Source organism: Eptesicus fuscus, chromosome 13 (assembly GCF_027574615.1).
Source record: "Eptesicus fuscus isolate TK198812 chromosome 13, DD_ASM_mEF_20220401, whole genome shotgun sequence".
NCBI lineage: Eukaryota > Metazoa > Chordata > Mammalia > Chiroptera > Vespertilionidae > Eptesicus > Eptesicus fuscus.
Window position 1 is genome coordinate 8,681,017 of NC_072485.1, and position 18,142 is coordinate 8,699,158.

The following is an 18,142-nucleotide window of genomic DNA, read 5'->3' on the forward strand; positions in this document are numbered from 1 at the left end:
GTCTGTTCTTGTGCCAGTGGCAGGCTGTTTTGAGAACAGTGGCCTTGTAAGACAGCTTGAAATCTGGTATTGAGATCCTACCTACTTTGTTCTTCTTTCTCAGGATTGCTGTGGCTATTCAGGGTCTCTTTTTATTCTAGATGAATTTTTGGAGAGTTCTTTCTAGGTCTGTGAAATATGCCATTGGTATTTTAATGGAAGTGCATTGAATCTATAGATTGCTTTGGGTAGTATGGACAGTTTAATAATGTTGATTCTCCCAATCCATGAACATGGTATGTTCTTCCATCTGTTTACGTCTTCCTCTATCTCTTTTTTCAGTGTCCTGTAGTTTTCCGTGTATAGGTCTTTTACCTCCTTAGTTAAGTTTATTCCTAGGTATCTTAATTTTTTTGGTGCGATGGTAAATGGGATTGCTTTTTTAGTCTCTCTTTCTATAAGTTCACTATTGATGTATAGAAATGCCATAGATTTCTTGGCGTTAATTTGGTATCCTGCTACATTGCCGAATTCATTTATTAAGTCTAATAGTTTTTTGATGGAGTCTTATGGGTTTTTTTATGTACAATATCATGTCATCTGCAAATAAGGACAGCTTTACTTCTTCTTTTCCAATTTGGATGCCTTTTATTTCTTTTTCTTGTCTAATTGCAATGGCTAATATTTCCAGTACTATGTCAAACAGGAGTGGTGAGAGTGGGCATCCCTATCTTGTTCCTGTTCTTAGGGGAAATGGCTTTAGTTTTTCCCCACTGAGTGTGATGTTGGCTGTGGGTTTTTCATATATGGCTTTTATTATGTTGAGGTATGATCCTTCTATTCCCATCTTGCTGAGAGTTTTTATCAAGAAAGGGTGTTGGATTTTGTCAAATGCTTTTTCTGCATCAATTGATATGACTATGTGATTTTTATCTCTCAGTTTGTTTATGTGATGTATCACGTTTGTTGATTTGTGGATATTGTACCATCCTTGCATCCCTGGGATAAATCCTAGTTGGTCATAGTGTATGATCTTTCTGATGTACTGCTGGATCTGATTTGTTAGAATTTTGTTGAGGATTTTGGCATCTATGATTATGAGGGATATTGGCCTGTAATTCTCTTTCATTGTGTTATCTTTATCTGGTTTTGGTATTAGGGTGATGCTCGGTTCATAGAATGAGCTTAGACGTTTTCCTTCCTCTTGAATTTTTTGGAATAGTCTGAGGATGATGGGTTTTAGTTCTTCTTTGAATGTTTGGTAAAACTCCCCTGTGAAGCCGTCTGGCCCCGGGCTTTTGTTTGCTGGAAGCTTTTTGATGACTGCTTCAATTTCTTCCATAGTTATTTGTCTATTGAGATGTTAAGATTCTTCCTGATTGAGTTTTGGAAGGTTGTATTTTTCTAGGAATATGTCCATTTCCTCCAGGTTGTTCAGTTTGTTGGAATAGAGTTATTCATAGTATTTTTTAACAATCCTTTGTATTTTGGTGGGGTCTGTTGTTATTTCTCCTATTTCATTTCTGATTTTGTTTATTTGGGTCCTCTCTCTTTGCTTCTTGGTGAGCCTGGCTAGAGATTCATCAATCTTGTTTATCCTTTCAAAGAACCAGCTCTTGGTTTTGTTGATCTTTTGTATTTTTTTTTTATCTCTATGTTGTTTATCTCTGCTCTGATCTTTATTATTTCCTTCCTTCTGCTTACATTGGGCTTTTCTTGTTGCTCTCTTTCTAACTCTTTGAGTTATAGGGTTAGGTAATTTATTACCATTGTTTCTTGATTTTTGCAGTAGGCTTGTAGAGCTATGAACTTCCCTCTCAAGACTGCTTTCGCTGTCTCCCATAGATTTTGGATTGTTGTGTTTTCATTGTCATTTGTTGCCATGATGTTTTTTATTTCTTCTTTGATCTCTCTGGTAACCCAGTCATTTTTTTTAAATGTATTTTATTGATTTTTTTATAGAGAGGAAGGGAGAGAGATAGAGAGCCAGAAACATCAATGAGAGAGAAACATCAATCAGCTGCCTCCTGCACACATCCCACTGGGGATGTGCCCGCAACCAATGCACGTGCCCCTGACCGGAATTGAACCCGGGACCCTTCAGTCCACAGGCCGACACTCTATCCACTGAGCCAAACCAGTTTCAGCCCCAGTCATTTTTTAATAGCATGCTATTTAGTCTCCAGGTGTTTGATTTTTTTGGATTGTTTTTATTGTAGTTGATTTCCAGTTTTATGCCACTGTGATCTGAGAAGATGCTTGATATGATTTCTATCTTCTTGAATTTGAAGAGACTTTGCCTGTGACCCAATATATGGTCTGTCTTTGAAAATGACCCATGTGCACTTGAGAAGAATGTATATTCTGTGGCTTTGGGGCGAAATGTTCTGAAGATGTCAACTAATTCCATCTGGTCTAGTGAGTCACTTAGGATTGATGTTTCTTTGCTGATTTTTTGTTTAGAGGATTTATCCAGTGGTAATAGTGGGGAATTAAAGTTTCCTACTATGATTGTATTGCTGTCAATCTCTCCCTTGATATGCTCCAGGAGTTTTTTTATGTATTTGGGTGCTCCTGTATTGGGTGCGTATATGTTTACTAGAGTTATTTCTTCTTGTTGGATTTCTCCCTTTAGTATTATGAAGTGGCCTTCCTTATCTCTTGTTATGTCCTTCACTTTGAGATCTAATTTGTCAGATATAAGTATTGCTACCCCAGCTTTTTTTTTCATTTCCATTTGCCTGAAAAACCTTTTTCCACCCCTTCACCCTCAGTCTGTGTGCGTCTTTTTTTCTGAGGTGGGTTTCTTGTAGACAGCAGATATATGGGTCTTGTTTTCTTATCCAGTCCATTACCTTATGTATTTTTATTGGAGCATTTAATCCATTTACATTTAAAGTTACTATTGATAGGTACTTGTTTGTTGCCATTTTTATTCTTTACCCCTGTGTTCCTTCTTCCCTTCCTATTTCTTTTTTTTATAGCAGACCCTTTAGCATTTCTTTCATTGCTGGTTTGGTGGTAATAAACTCCCTTAGTCCTTTTTTTTCTGTGAAGCTCCTGATTTGACCCTCAATATTGATTGATAGTCTTGCTGGGTACAGTATTCTTGGATTCAGACCCTTCCTTTGCATGACTTTGTATATTTCATTCCATTCCCTTCTGGCCTGATGAGTTTCTGTTGAGAAATCAGTTGCTAGTCTGATGGGGGTTCCTTTGTAGGTAACTTTCTGTCTCTCTCTGGCCACTTTTAAGATTCTTACTTTGTCATTGGTGTTTGCCAATTTAATTATAATGTGCCTTGGTGTCAGTCTTTTGGGGTTCATTTTGCTTGGGACTGTGTGAGCTTCCTGGATTTGTGTGGGTTTTTTTTCTTCCCTATATCAGTGAAGTTTTCTGTCTTTATTTCTTCAAACAGGTTTTCTATTCCTTGCTCAGTTTCCTTTCCTTCTGGAACCCCTATTATGTGGATATTGTTTTGTTTCGTGTTGTCCCAAAGTTCCCTTAGGCTCTCCTCCTGCTTTTTAATTTTTTTTTCTAGAAGCTGCTCTACTTGCGTATTTTTTCCTACCTTGTCTTCTAGCTCACTGATGTGGTCCTCTGCTTCTTCTAGTCTACTCTTGATGCTTTCTATTTAGTTCTTACAGCAGCGATGTCAGTTTTCATTTCCTCTTGGTTCTTGCTCATATTGTCGAATTTGTCTTCCATTCTTTTCATCCACCCTATGATCATTTCTCTGAATTTTTTCTCTGACAGGTTGCTTGTCTCCATTTTGTTTACTTCCTTTTCTGGTGATGCCTGCTTTTCTTTCATATGCGGGCTGTTTCTTTGTCTCCCCATGTTCTTTCTTCTCTGGGTGTCTGGTTATGTAGTTCTCTCTCTCCTTATCCCAGGTGAAATCTGACATTTTTGTGAGGGAGTGTAGAGCTCCTCTGAATCTGCATGCTTGCGGCATTTGGGGACCAGTGTTCTAGGATTTGCAGCTGTTCGGTGAGTTCCGTAATTGTAGATTTCCCGAGCTTTTCAGGCGTCCGATAACATCCACTTTCCCCTTCAAGATGGCTCGGTCTCCGCGTCCGAGCAGGTCGCTCCGGGAGGGAACCCAGCAACTATAGGGGCTTCCCGGTTAGGGTAGCCCCATCCAGCAGTCCCGCACAGTCTCCTGGAGTATAGCTGTCCCTCAACTCACCAACAAACACTCCCTGTGCGACCACACACTCTCCCTTTGTTTTCTCACTCACACACTATCTTGCAGTCTGCCTTCCCATCGGCAGCCATCTCCCAGCTTTCTTTATTTTTCTTTCAAAATATGTGATATATTTTACAGAGGAATGGTCAGATTGTAGTATCAGTGATTTACAAGTAGTTCTTCACCATGATAATTCACAGTGTAATGAAGATTTGGGCCCTTTAATTTTATTAAATAGTTTTGAATGATTCACACTGTAATTATAATGGTATCATGAGTCAGAATTACTTGAGTTAATGAAACCAATGATTATATACAGAGTCAGTTCACTTAAAATGCAATGGAGATTTTTTTGGAGTTTTGTTGGGTGAGTGGCTAACAGAAAATTCCAAGTAACATGAATGTATCACCTGTTTTATCTTAAATGGTGATATTTTTCATGATTTTTTTTTTCTAATCCAAAGTGTTTCAGTACTTTCAAATGTTGTATAAAATGAACTGAACAAATACAGGGTGGGCAAATTCTGTTCTGAGAACGTGAAACAGAGTTTATTCTTGTATTGTTATTTATTAATTATTGTATTATTTTCCATATGAACAACTGTAAACATACCTTTGCTCCTGTATTTCTCTTCTGTGGAATTTTGACTAGAGAAGTAATAATTGAATTTATAGTAGGATCTGGATAGAAAATGGTGAACAAAATAGATATGATTCCTGCTTTCATGGAATTGACAGTTTACATTTGTTAAATTAAGAAATGATATGATAATCCACATTTAAAATTTTAAATATATTGGCATATATTTTCCAAATAATACACATTTGAGTTCATAGTTATTTTATAGGAAATATCCTTATATATATTTTGACATATTTTTATCACACAATACATCTAATTAGAGGTCTATGAGAAGATATAGAAGAACAAAAGATAAAAGACCTGTCATTCCATCAGTTTGAGATCATCATTGTTAATATTTTTACATATATCTTTCTATTCTTTTTAGGCCCATAGATGTGTATACATTCCAATATGGAATCATGTTGTCTGCTCTGTTGAGTAATCTGCCTTTCAGTAAATCTCTGTTTTTGTAACTTTAATTCCATTATAAGGCTACCAGAAATTACTCAATTAGACTCCTTGATGTCTTTCCCCCAGTTTTTAACTAATATCAGCAGCTAAAATGAAAGTCCTTGTACATGCTTCTGCATTCATATCCTAAATTATTTATTACATTGGTTATTGTAATTTAAATTACTCAATCAAAGGCCATGCACAGTTATAAGACTCTGATATATTTTATTAGGCAGTGCATTTAATTGGTCTTGGATGTTTATTGAGTTTGTGCCTAAATAAATGAATGTTTGAATGAATGAAAATACCTCTTATTGCATTGCCACAAGTACAGTTGAGAAATCCAAGACAGTATGTTTTTGTGATTTGCACAAGGTCACTCGACTAGCCAAACATACACTGAGAGGTATATATTTCTATCTGTAAACTAGTCATTCTTTTTTAAAAAATATATTTTTATTGATATCAGAGAGGAAGGGAGAGGGAGAGAGAGAAACATCAATGATGAGAGAGAATCATTGATGGGTTGCCTCTTGCATGGATGGAGCCCGAAACCTGAGCATATTGCCGGTCAGGCAAACTAGACATTCTTTTCATTCTATACCACTTTTACTTCTCTTAATGCATGTATATAAGAAATAACTTTATCCTTTATCATAAAAGTGAACTTGTTTACCAGACCATATAGAAATCTGATTCCACATATGCATTGCACAGAGTAGGTGCTCTGTTATCACATACAGGAAGGAAAAGCTGTGTACATGGATGGTTGGGTCATCTCCTCTAGGGAGAAAAATGTATATTAAGACCACAGTGCTTATTCTGTGCTTCTTTACCTGTTAAATGTGGTCACCAAGATACCTTGTAGTGTAGTAAAGATTAGATGATAAGGATCTAAGGCATTTAGTAAAATGCCTGGCACTTTAAGTATTCAATTAATCTTAGTTATTACTAGTGGGTGAATGATTTTAGAGTGTGAAAACTTTAATATGTGTGGATTATAATTCATGTAATTACTCTCTGTTACATACTAGTATTATGTAGTTAGTTTTAATAGATAGTTCTCTGATAATTTTATTTTTAAATTTCTTTAATATGTCTTTTAGGTCTGAAAGAGTTGTCCCCACTTCCTCTAAATCTCAAACGTTTGTACAAAGAGACACTAGAAATTGAACCCATCTTGATAATTATTTCTCCTGGTGCTGATCCTTCTCAGGAGCTTCAAGAACTTGCTAATGCTGAAAGAAGTGGAGAGTGTTATCACCAGGTGAGTGCGTTTACCCTGCTGTTTTTACACATACTTGATCCTATTAGTGAAACAGACATGTTTTCTTTTAGTAAACCAAATAAAGTTTTCCCAACGTGTCCACTTCCTGATCCTCAGAACCTGTGAATTTGCCTTACATGGTGATAGGAATTTTGCAGATGTTATTAAATTAATCTTGGAGAGGTTATCCTGGATTATCCAGGTGGGCCCAATATAATCACAAGGGTTTTTATAAGAGGGTTAAGTGAAGGTCAGAGGTGTGATGATAGAAACAGAGGTCAGAGAAATGAGATTTTATGCTGCTGCTGTGAAGGTGGGCGAGAGGGCCAAGAGCAAACAAATCTAGGCGTCTTGTAGAAGCTGGAAAAGGCAGGGGAAAGATTCTCTCCTTGAGGCTCTAGGACAGTGGTTCTCAACCTTTCTAATGCCGCGACCCTTTAATACAGTTCCTCATGTTGTGGTGACCCCCAACCATAAAATTATTTTCGTTGCTACTTCATAACTGTAATTTTGCTACTGTTATGAATCTTAATGTAAATATCTGTGTTTTCCGATGGTCTTAGGCGACCCTGCTAACGGTTCTCAACCTGTGGGTCGCGACCTGTGGGTTACTCTGATTCATAACAGTCGCGACCCACAGGTTGAGAACTGCTAGCAGGGTCGCCTAAGACCATCCGAAAACACAGATATTTACATTACGATTCATTAACAGTAGCAAAATTACAGTTATGAAGTAGCAACGAAAATAATTTTATGGTTGGGGGTCACCACAACATGAGGAACTGTATTAATGGGTCGCGGCATTAGAAAGGTTGAGAACCACTGCTCTAGGAAGAGAACAGCCTTTTTAATACTACTCTTATTTTCAAACCAAACACTTTGATTTTAGTCCAGTGGGACTTCTGACCTCCAGAAGTCTGGTAAGATAATAAATTTGTCTAGTTTTAAGGCTCTAAGTTGGTAGTAATTTGTTATAACAGTAATTGGAACTAATATATTTGCTTACATTTGAATAATTTTTAAAATTTTACTAGGATACTATTACAAAAAATCACAACAATATTTACCTACAAAAACTGAAATAAAAGAAATACATAAATTCAAAATAAATTATCTAATACTGGAGGCCCGGTACATGAAATTTGTGCATGGGGGCGGGGGGTCCCCTCAGCCCAGCCTTCACCCTCTCCAATCCAGGACCCCTCGGAGGTCGGGCCTAAACTGGCAGTTGGACATCCCTCTCACAGTCTGGGACCACTGGCTCCTAACTGCTCACCTGCCTGCCTGCCTGATTGCCCTTAACTGCCCCCCCACCGGCCTGGTCGCCCCTTACTGCCCCCCCTGACGGCCTGGTCGCCTCACACAGCCTGTTGCTCGGTCGTTTGGTTGCCCCTCACTAACCCCCTGCCGGCCTAGTCGCCCCACACAGCCTGTTCGGTCGTCCATGTGGTTGCGATGGTCACTTAGGCTTTTGATAGAAAATATCATTTTTTTCCTGAGGTATATTTAGAAGCTTTAATTTGTTCAGATTACCTACCTTTTTCAATTCAGTTTGCATGCAAGTTTGAAAATTGATTTACCCTCAATTTTTAACAAGTGAATAAACAAACCTTATTCATTGGGAAAATAATAATGGTTAAAAAAGCAAATATTTCACAGTAACCAAAAATGAAAAGAGTGTTAGGAGGAACATAAATAGATGATAGCAAAATAGTAGTTAGGCTCAGTTGTGCAGATTTTGCACAGTCTAACTTTTAGAAAATTTTATTTAGTCCTTGTTATGTTAATATACTTATTAGAATAGTATTCAATTATCAATAAGTTGTCTTGTTGAAGGGGAGCCTGTTTCTATAGGTTGTATTGTTAGTAGAAAGATAAAACTGTTTGCATTCACAGTAGGTTTGAGTATTTAAACTTCTTGAGTTTTGTGTACTGAGCTTGCAAAATTGTTTAATGTAGGAGAACCTTTAAATACATACATATTTATTTATACTTCTGTCATTTAAAAATTTTGTTACTGTGCTGAATATACATGTTAAGGCTAATAACCTATTAGTGTAAAATTAATTTTTTATTTAAGAAACTGGTGTGTTTTTCTCTTTTGGTGTGTTTTTTATTTTCCTGCTGTGCTTTAATTTTTTTTTCTTATAATAAACTAGAGGCCTGGTGCATGACATTCGTGCACTTGAGGGGGCCCCTCAGCCTGGCCTGCACCCTCTTGCAGTCCGAGACCCCTCGGGGGATGTTCACCGAGGTGTCCTTAGTGCTGCTGTGGAGGCGGGAGAGGCTCCCGCCACCGCTGCTGTGTTCACCAGCGCAGCCGTGAACCCAGCTTCTGGCTGAGTGACGCTCCCCCTGTGGGAGCACACTGACCACCAGGGGCAGCTCCTGCCTTGAGTGTCTGCCCCCTGATGGTCAATGCGTGTGATAGCAACCGGTCCTTCCACTGTTAGTCGATTTGCATATTAGCCTTTTATTATATAGGATATCTTCTAAGGATTTATGAACCTTTAAGGTGTTTACACACAACTTATGACTTATGGAAACTTTTGAATTTTCTATTTTTAGTTACCATTTCAGTTCACCAAAATATCCTTTTACTCTGATTATGTTGTACATTCCTTCATTCCATTTAAAATGGCACACTAGCCATGGTTGATTTGGTTCAGTGGATAGAGCACTGGCCCGTGGACTGAAGGGTCTGGGTTTGATTCCCAGTAAAGGGCATGTGTAGGAAGCAAACAATCAATGTATCTCTCTCACATCGATATTTCTCTCTCTCTCTTCTCCATTCCTCCTTTCCACTCTCTCTAAAAATCAATGAAAAAAAAATATCCTGGGGTGAGGATTAATAAAAACATAAAACTAAATTAATGGCAAACTAATATGTGTATTGAAACAATTCAACCAGTATTTGTTTCATCCCTCCTATCTGCTTAATTCCAGGTTACTAGTAGACCTTGGAAATTTAAAAAAAAAAAAAAATAAAAAAAATAGAAGCTTGATTGGCATGGCTCAGTGGTTGAGCATGGACCTATGAACCAGGAGGTCATGGTTTGATTCCCAGTCAAGGCACATGCCCAAGTTGCTGCCTTGAACCCCATTGGGAGGCATGTAGGAGAGATTGATGTTTCTCTCTCTCTCTCCCTTCTCTCTGAAATCAATAAAAATATTTTTAAAAAATCAGTATGAGTATTTATTACCTGTTTCATTGTGTGCTTTAGTATGCAATGAATTAGACATTGTTCTCACTCTCAAAGACTTTATAGTCTAATTGAAAAACAAAATTTTCTCTCTCTTTCTCCCTCCCTCCTTCTCTCTCTAAAATAGTTTGCCATTTATATAAATGTTTTGACTATGTACCTAGTAAAATATTAGAGCCAGGATTCCCAATATATGTATACTTATAAAGTATATACATATGTACACAGATATAGCTATATTAATATACAAGTATTATATAAATTGTCCTTAAAAAACATGGAGTATTTTAGACTTGATATGGTAAGAGGCCTGTAGCCATATTAGATTCTTGACTAAATTTTAAAGAACCTTAGACTGAAGTAGTCACCTCGTCCAAGCATTTTAATAATAGAGAAATCATATGTGCTGAATGCAATCTAGAGTCAAACCGCTTCTGCTTGAATACTTTTAATGCTGTGAAGTTTTCTATTGTATAAGGTGGCCTCTTCACTGTATGAATGTTCTAAGTGCAGATGGACTAAAGGGATTGGAAAAATTGGAATGGAATTCCGGTGAGGTCAGGATTCTCATTCCCTCTTCCCCTTTAGTTTCTCCCCTCCCCTTTTCTCTTTTTCTCTCTCCTCCCACCTCCTCTCTGAGAAACAATAGAGGAGCCAAGGGCTGAGTGTAGTCTTGAGGCTCACTGATATGTTAGGATTTGCTAGATGATGAAAGGCCAGCCAGTGAATGAGACAGTTAAATAGCTAGACCAGTAGCTTGAGAGCCAAATATATGCAATGTTGGAGAAATTCAGAGAAGTCAATTTCAAAGTATTCAACGAGACTATAGTTATATTAAAAATAAAATTTTAAGGTCTTTTTTTGAGAGGGTAAGAATTACAGGAAATGGTGGGATAAGGAGCAAAAGATTATTCAATAATTTTATACTGTTTTATAGCTTGCAAACCTGTAATAATAATATATTTTAGTAAATAGAAAAATATGGAGTCTGATATCTTTTATTAAAAAACTGAGAACGCTGATTGCATGTTACAACATGTTATCAGATTTGTTTTTTAGTTTTTTGTTTTGTTTTGTTTTGTTTCTGCAGATTGCCATGGGTCAAGGTCAAGCTGATTTAGCAATTCAAATGCTAAAAGAATGTGCTCACAATGGAGATTGGCTCTGTTTGAAAAACTTACATCTTGTGGTATCTTGGCTGCCTGTTCTGGAAAAGGTAGATTCAATAGATATACAAATCCCCCCAAAAATGTATATACAAACTTTGAATAATTAAAAGGCAGTGTTTATTAAAATACATTTCATTTTCAAAATTGAATTATCAGCTGTTAAAGTGTGTATACATTTTTTGGGGGATACCCTGTACATCTAATATACTCAATTCAGTAATATTCAAGGGACATCAGTATTAAAATACATCATGCATTACTTATGATATTTAAAAAAATTAGTATTTGAGAAATTTGAAATCTGTTAAGTATTTTCTTTTAAAATATGTACATGTGTACCAACTAAGATGGATCTTTTAGTAGGAAGTCAATAAAAATCTGTTTTTAAAGGCATTTAAGGAAAGCCAGGTAATTATTAATCATGATTGAAGGGAGACTTAGAGAATTTTTTTCAGAAGAAAAATGAAGTGCTTTAAAGGATTGTATATTTATTTATATATAACATAACTTTTTCTTTATGCTCTTGTTTGGTTGTGCCTGTATGGGGAGAAAAGATGTAGATAAGTCAGAGGGACCTGCAGAACAAACAACCTAGTTGTTAAGACAACCATGATGTAATCTGAAATAATCATTTCACGTAACTCAGTGGCCCCAACATGAAAATTATCTTAAAATGAAACAAATTGCTGGGTAGTTTTAAATGCAAACCCAGATTAACATAGATGACTATTATGTTCATGCCCAGTACAAGGAAACAAGATGTCCTTGAATATACTAGAAGGGCCTGGGTAGGGCAGTGTGGGGCAATGGAGTTAGATGTCTAGGAAGGGGCTAGGTTCCAGAATACCCTGAGAACCTTGCAGAAGAGCTTGGAACTTTTGTCCTTGGACATAGTCAAAGGAGGTCCTTAGCAGAGGAATTAATAATTAATTAGTTTAATTAATCTGATAGAAGTATTATTTGGAACAGAATCAAACAGAATAGAGTGGCTTGAGGGAGGCCCTAGCAGAGTTGTGATGTCTTAAAAATGTGTATACTCCTAATAAGATAGCAGCTGTAGCACCTTACACAAAATAGGTAGTCAATAAATCTTTGAGGAACGAGTTAATGACTGAGTGAATGAATCGATGGCCCATGATGATTCTTCACTTATAATCAACAAAACATATAGATTTTGGAACTGCTGTTTATATCGATATTTAAATATTCATTACTAATACAATATTCTGTAAAAAATACTAATGTATAAAAATATGAATTTTATGTCTGATGAATGACATTTTAAAATGTGTAAAGAAGACCTGTGAATACTAGAATCTTGCTTTCTGTTCTAAACAGTATATTGATAGCTGTTAATTTATATAAAATATAATTAAAGTGTTTACTTAATTAGAATTTTTGAAGTATACTAGTATAGGATAGATTATATTACAAAAGTTTAAAAAATTGTAAAAATTTACTCTTCTTTTGGGAAGTTTGTATGAATTATTTGGATATAAATTTACAAAGTTATTTATCCAACTATGTCACAAATACATTGTTTCTATTACCTTTTTTTACAAAACATGCTAACCCAAGGCAAAGCTTTATGTTTTGATATTATAAAACTTACATTTTAAAACTTTACATTTTTAAATAATTATTAGGTATAGGCACATTTTGTAACTTAGGATTTTAAGCAAGAACAGTATTTTTTATGGTCACTTTTTTTGCCATTTTTTGGTCATCTTAATTCTAAAATTTCACATTGCTAAGGAATGTTAGTATTACACATGTATTTATTAAAATAATTTTAGACTTCACTCTTTTTTAGAGCTATCAGTATTTATCAATATTTTTTAGAGTTGTCAGTATTTATCAATATTCATTAACCCATTCTATAAACACTTGCTGAGTACTGAAAAGTCAAGAAATGTCCTAGGTACTGGTTACATAATAATTTGTACCTATTCTCTAAGAACTTAGTTTAGAAGAGAGAGAACACATTAGTAATTAATATGTAGTATGATTTATACTACAGAAGATAATTTACAGAATGTAAAATCAATTCATTAATTCTGCTTGGGATTGTAGTAGTGAAGAGTTGAAGAAGATATTGCCCTAAGATATGATGTTTAAATTATATTTTGACAAATGGGTAAGAATTCATCAGGTTATAAAGAGAATAACTGGCAGAAAGCATATGATGAGTAAAGACACAGGCATAAAAATGTGAATAGTGACTAAAGCATACAGCATGGACAGATGAATTTGTATGGTAAAGTTTTCGATTTCTATCATATGCAATATGATACACTAATTGTCAATAAACGAATTGATATCACTTTTAAGACTTTCCTGGAAGCATGAACTAAAGCAATGAGAATCTGAAGGCCTAAAGATGATTATCAATTTAGGCATAGCAATTATAGCTAATACTTATTTTGCACTTACTAGGTAAAAGACAGTTTTAAGTGTTTTACATAATACTATGAGGTAGGTACTACTAGTATTCTTGTTTAGCGATGGTGTAACTCATAGAACCCAAGGTCACATAACAAATAGTGACAGAATTTGGACAAAGTTCAAGCCTGATGGACTAGATTCAGGTCCAAATTCTTACCTTATCTATGCTAATAATAGAGAAGAAGTACATTTAAAGTAAATATAATCAGAACATGAAGAAATATATCAGGATATCACAGAAAGATTTTAGTAAGAAAAATTACTTAGTAATAGTATATTTATAAAATGGAAATTTGTGTATGTATTTTAATAGATTTTTATTGATGTTGTTTTTATAAATAAGGAGTTGAATACTCTTCAACCAAAAGATACCTTTCGTCTTTGGCTCACTGCAGAAGTTCACCCCAACTTTACTCCTATTTTATTACAGTCAAGTTTGAAAATAACATATGAGGTAAGATTTAAAACTTGAACCACTACTTGTCTAAGTGCAGCAATCTCTACATGCCTTCCAAAGCTCTGTAAACAACTATCTATTATGCGTTGCCTAAGCAACCGTTTGACCACTTGACCAGTTGCTATGAGGAGCACTGATCACCAGGGGGCAGATGCTCAAGGCAGGAGCTGCCCCCTGATGGTCAGTGTGCTCCCACAGTGGGAGCACTGCTCAACTGACCAACGGGGACCAGACGCAGGGCTCATGGCTGGCCACTGCAGCCATAGACCGCAGCAAAGTGGCAGCGAGTGTACCAACTGGCGGCAGTGGCAGCTGCAGCAGGGCTGGGATGAGCAGGAGCGGCAGCAAGAGTGGCATGCAGCGTTGGACTGCAGACCACTGTAGGCTATGCCGAGGGACCCCACTGGTGCACGAATCTGTGTACTGGGCCTCTAGTCCTAGCTAATAAAAGAGTAATATGCAAATTAACCAGCACTCCATCACAAAGATGGCGGCACCCATAGCCACAAAATGGCGGCGCCCAGTCCCCTCAGCTCCGCTGCTAGAGTGTTTGGGCCTGTCGGCCCGGCCAGGGGTCGCAGGGACCAAGCAGAGAGGCAGGATCTGGCCACTCCGGTGGCAGATCCAGCCTCCCTGCTCTGCAGCCTCTGGAGTGTTTGGGCCTGTGGGCCTGGCCAGGGCTATTTTTTTCCTTCGATTTTTAGAGAGTGGAAGTGGGTGGGGGTGGGGAGAGGAAAAGAGAGAGAGAGAGAGAAAAGTATCAATGTGAGAGAGACACATCTTGGATCGGTTGCCTCCCACCCCCACCCCCAACAAGGATTGGAACTTGTGACCCGGGTATGTGCCCCTGACATAGAATAGAATAGAACCTGAGATCCATCAGTGCAAGGACTAATGCTCTAACCCCTGAGAACACCAGTTAGGGTGTGACTTCATTCTTTTGTACATGGATATCCAATTTTTATTTCATGTGTTTTTTGACCTAGCTAAGTTACATTTTTTGTTTTCTTTCTTTCTTTCATTCATCCATATATCTATCCTTCTAACTGCTAATGCTGGAAGATCCTTTCTAAACCTTGTATGTCCCAAACTGTATGTGTTTGTAATGATATATAACTGGTCAAAGTCATAAATAAAATAATAAACTGAGTTAAAACATTTAAAAACTGGTAAAAGGGGTTCTGCCTGCATTTTCTTTCAATTTGTAGGAACTTCTTTGTTTTATATAATCCTTTTTCTTAACAAAATGGTTTATTAGTGTTTATACCCATCTGTTATTTTAGATCAGTACATCTTTTCTTTTTCATCTGAACTTGTTAGTCTCATTTAAGGAGGAACAGGGATAGGATTAAATCTAGGGAATGCAAAGATTATTTAATATTTGAAAATATGTAATTGAACAACTATGTCACAAATACATTGTTTCTATTACCTTTTTTACAAAACATGCTAACCCAAGGCAAAGCTTTATAATGTCTAGTAAGAAATAACCTTTACAGAATCTTCTCCAGCCACTCTCCCCTTATACTCTGCTACTAAACTACATCCTAGAACTGGGTTGCATGAGCCATAAAGATGGGATCTATTTTTCTTTCTTCTTTTGTTCTTATCATATAATACATGGAATGTTGGAAGAACACAGTAAATATTTTAATTAATGAAGAGTTACTATATTAGGAAATATGTTCCTTGAATGTTTTAAAGTGCAGCCTTATCCAAGATCCTATTTTGGAGGTAATTTCATTACATTTTCTTAGAAATTTTCCATTTTATTTAAACTAGAAGTCCGGGGGAGGGACCAGGCCTGAAAGAGAGGGCAGTTGGGGGCAATCAGGCCTGCAGGGGAGGGCAGTTAGGGGTGACTGGGCCAGCAGAGGAGGGCAGTTGGGGGTAACTAGGCCTTCAGGGGAGGACAGTTGGGTGGACCTAGGCCTGAAGGGGAGGGCAGTTGTGGGGGACCAGCCCTGCAGGGGAGGGCAGTTGTGGGGGACCAGGCCTGCAGGGGAGGCCAGTTGGGCAGGGGACCAGCCTTGCAGGGAGGGCAGTTGGGGGAATCAGCCCTGCAGGGAAGGGCAGTTGGGGGCAATCAGGCCGGCAGGCAAGGGCAGTGAGGGGCAACCTGGCTGGCAAGGGAGGGAAGTTAGGGGTGACAGGGCCAGCAGGGGAGGGCAGTTGGGGGCGACCAGGCTGGCAGGGGAGGGCAGTTAGGGGCCATCGGACTAGCAGGGCAGCAGTTAGGCGTTGATTAGGCTGGCAGGGGAATGGTTAGGGTGTGATTACACTGGCAGGCAGAAGTGGTTAGGGGCAATCAGGCAGGCAGGCTAGCAGTTGGGAGCCAGCAGTCCTGGATTGTGAGATGGATGTCCGACTGCCTGTTTAGGCCCTATCCCGCTGGAGATCAGGCCTAAAAAGGCAGTCAGACATCCTTCGAGGGGTCCCAGAATGGAGAGGATGCAGCCTGGGCTGAGGGATACTCACCCCCCCCCCCCCAATGCACGAATTTTGTGCACTAGGCCTCTAGTATTTTATAAATGTATCATAAGCAGATCTTTTCAATTTATTTATTTATTTATTTATTTAAAAAGTGTTTTTATTGATTTTAGAGATAGAAGAGGGGAAATGGGAAGAAAGAGAGAGAAACATCGATTGACTGTATCCTGCACGCCCCCCACTGAGGACTGAGCCCACAACTGGGCATGTGTCCTGATTGGGAATCGAACTGGCAAACTCTGGGTGCATGGGACAATGCTCAACCAACTGAGCTACACCAACCAGGGCAACATTTTCATTTTAAAAAGTGAAAATTTGCACATGTACTTAATAAATCAATAGTATTTTTCTTTTACTTTTAAATAAAATTTTTTATTTAAGAAAAAACAAATGAAAAGGATTGCCAAAGGAATGACTGTTCTTTGTAGCAGACATTCTTTAAGTAATTAGTTGAATTATTTGTATATATTTTTATGTTGGAAATCAGTTCAGTCAAATCCCTTAATGATCATATAAAACTTAATTGGTTATTTTGAATATTGTTGGTTTATAGGTTTTTTTAAATTTCAAAAATTATTTTGGATTTATACTAGAGATTAACTATTAGGTATAAGGAGTTTTATATTTGTACATTTTGAAGTAACACAATAATAATTTAAGTCAAGTTGGTAATGCTATAAAGTTTTTTTCATTACAGTATGTTCTCAAATGTGTTAAATACTATTTTGTTTTATTTTATTTTTAAATAATATGATGTCTGTTATCTTTTCTTTAGTCACCTCCAGGTTTAAAGAAGAATTTAATGCGTACTTATGAATCTTGGACTCCTGAGCAAATTAGCAAAAATGGTAATCTACATAGAGCTAATGCTCTCTTCAGTTTTGCATGGTTTCATGCTGCATGTCAAGAAAGAAGAAACTATATTCCACAGGTAAGTAGGATTAGTCTTGGATATATTATAAATTGTATATATATTTTTGAAGTTTAGTAGAAATGGCTGGGATTACTTCATAATGTGGCTCTTGATTCATAATCTATTATGCTAATGTCCTGGATTATATATAGTAGTCTAGTTCATATTTCTTTGAATTAAAATGTTTAGGTCTTTAGGACAATGAATTAACCATCATAAGCCTTCTATGATTGTTAGGCATCATTTTTATAGTTTTATGTCTAACAGGTATCTCAAAGATCAACTACTGAATTCCCCATTCCTGTTTTTTCTTTAGTATATCCCTCTTGATAAAAGGCATTGCTATTCATTTACTTTAAAAATTTTTATCTTTATTATTGAAAGTATTACAGATGTCTCCTTTTTACCCTGATTAACCCCCAATCACCCTACTCCTGCTCGCCCTCATCCCTGAGGCCTTCACTTCACTAGTGTCTGTATGAATGGGTTATTCATACATGCATATAATTTCTTTGGTTAATCTCTTCCTGCCCTCCCATCCCCCTTCCCTTTCATATTTGTCAGTCTGTTCCATGTTTCCATGTCTCACAATCTATTTTGTTCATCAGTTTATTTTGGTTATTAGATTCCACATATAAGTGAGATCATCTGACACTTGTCTTTCTCTGGCTTATTTCGCTTAGCATAATACTCTCCAGGTCCCTCCATACTGTTGCCAATGATAAGAGTTCCTTCTTTTTTACAGCCATGTAGTAAATGTGCTACAGCTTTTTTATCCACTCATCTGCTGATGTCACTTGGGCTGTTTCCAAATCTTAGCTATTGTAAATTGTGCTGCTGGGAACATAGGGGTGCATATATTCTTTCTCATTGGTGTTTCTGCTTTCTTAAGATATATTCCTAGAAATAGGATAACTGGGTCAAATGGAAGTTCCATTTTTAATTTTTTGAG

At 37.1% G+C, this 18,142-nt stretch overlaps 1 protein-coding gene across 2 annotated transcripts in view; it reads left to right on the forward strand.

Annotated features, from left to right (window-relative positions):
- DYNC2H1 (dynein cytoplasmic 2 heavy chain 1) overlaps positions 1–18,142 on the forward strand; it is a 328,866-nt gene that overhangs the window by 203,175 nt on the left and 107,549 nt on the right. For both annotated transcript variants that reach the window (XM_028158576.2, XM_008150183.3), the window contains 4 exons: positions 6,353–6,513; positions 10,807–10,932; positions 13,674–13,784; positions 17,053–17,208. In XM_028158576.2, coding sequence (XP_028014377.2) covers positions 6,353–6,513; positions 10,807–10,932; positions 13,674–13,784; positions 17,053–17,208 — 554 coding nt within the window. The remainder of the gene's footprint in view (positions 1–6,352; positions 6,514–10,806; positions 10,933–13,673; positions 13,785–17,052; positions 17,209–18,142) is intronic.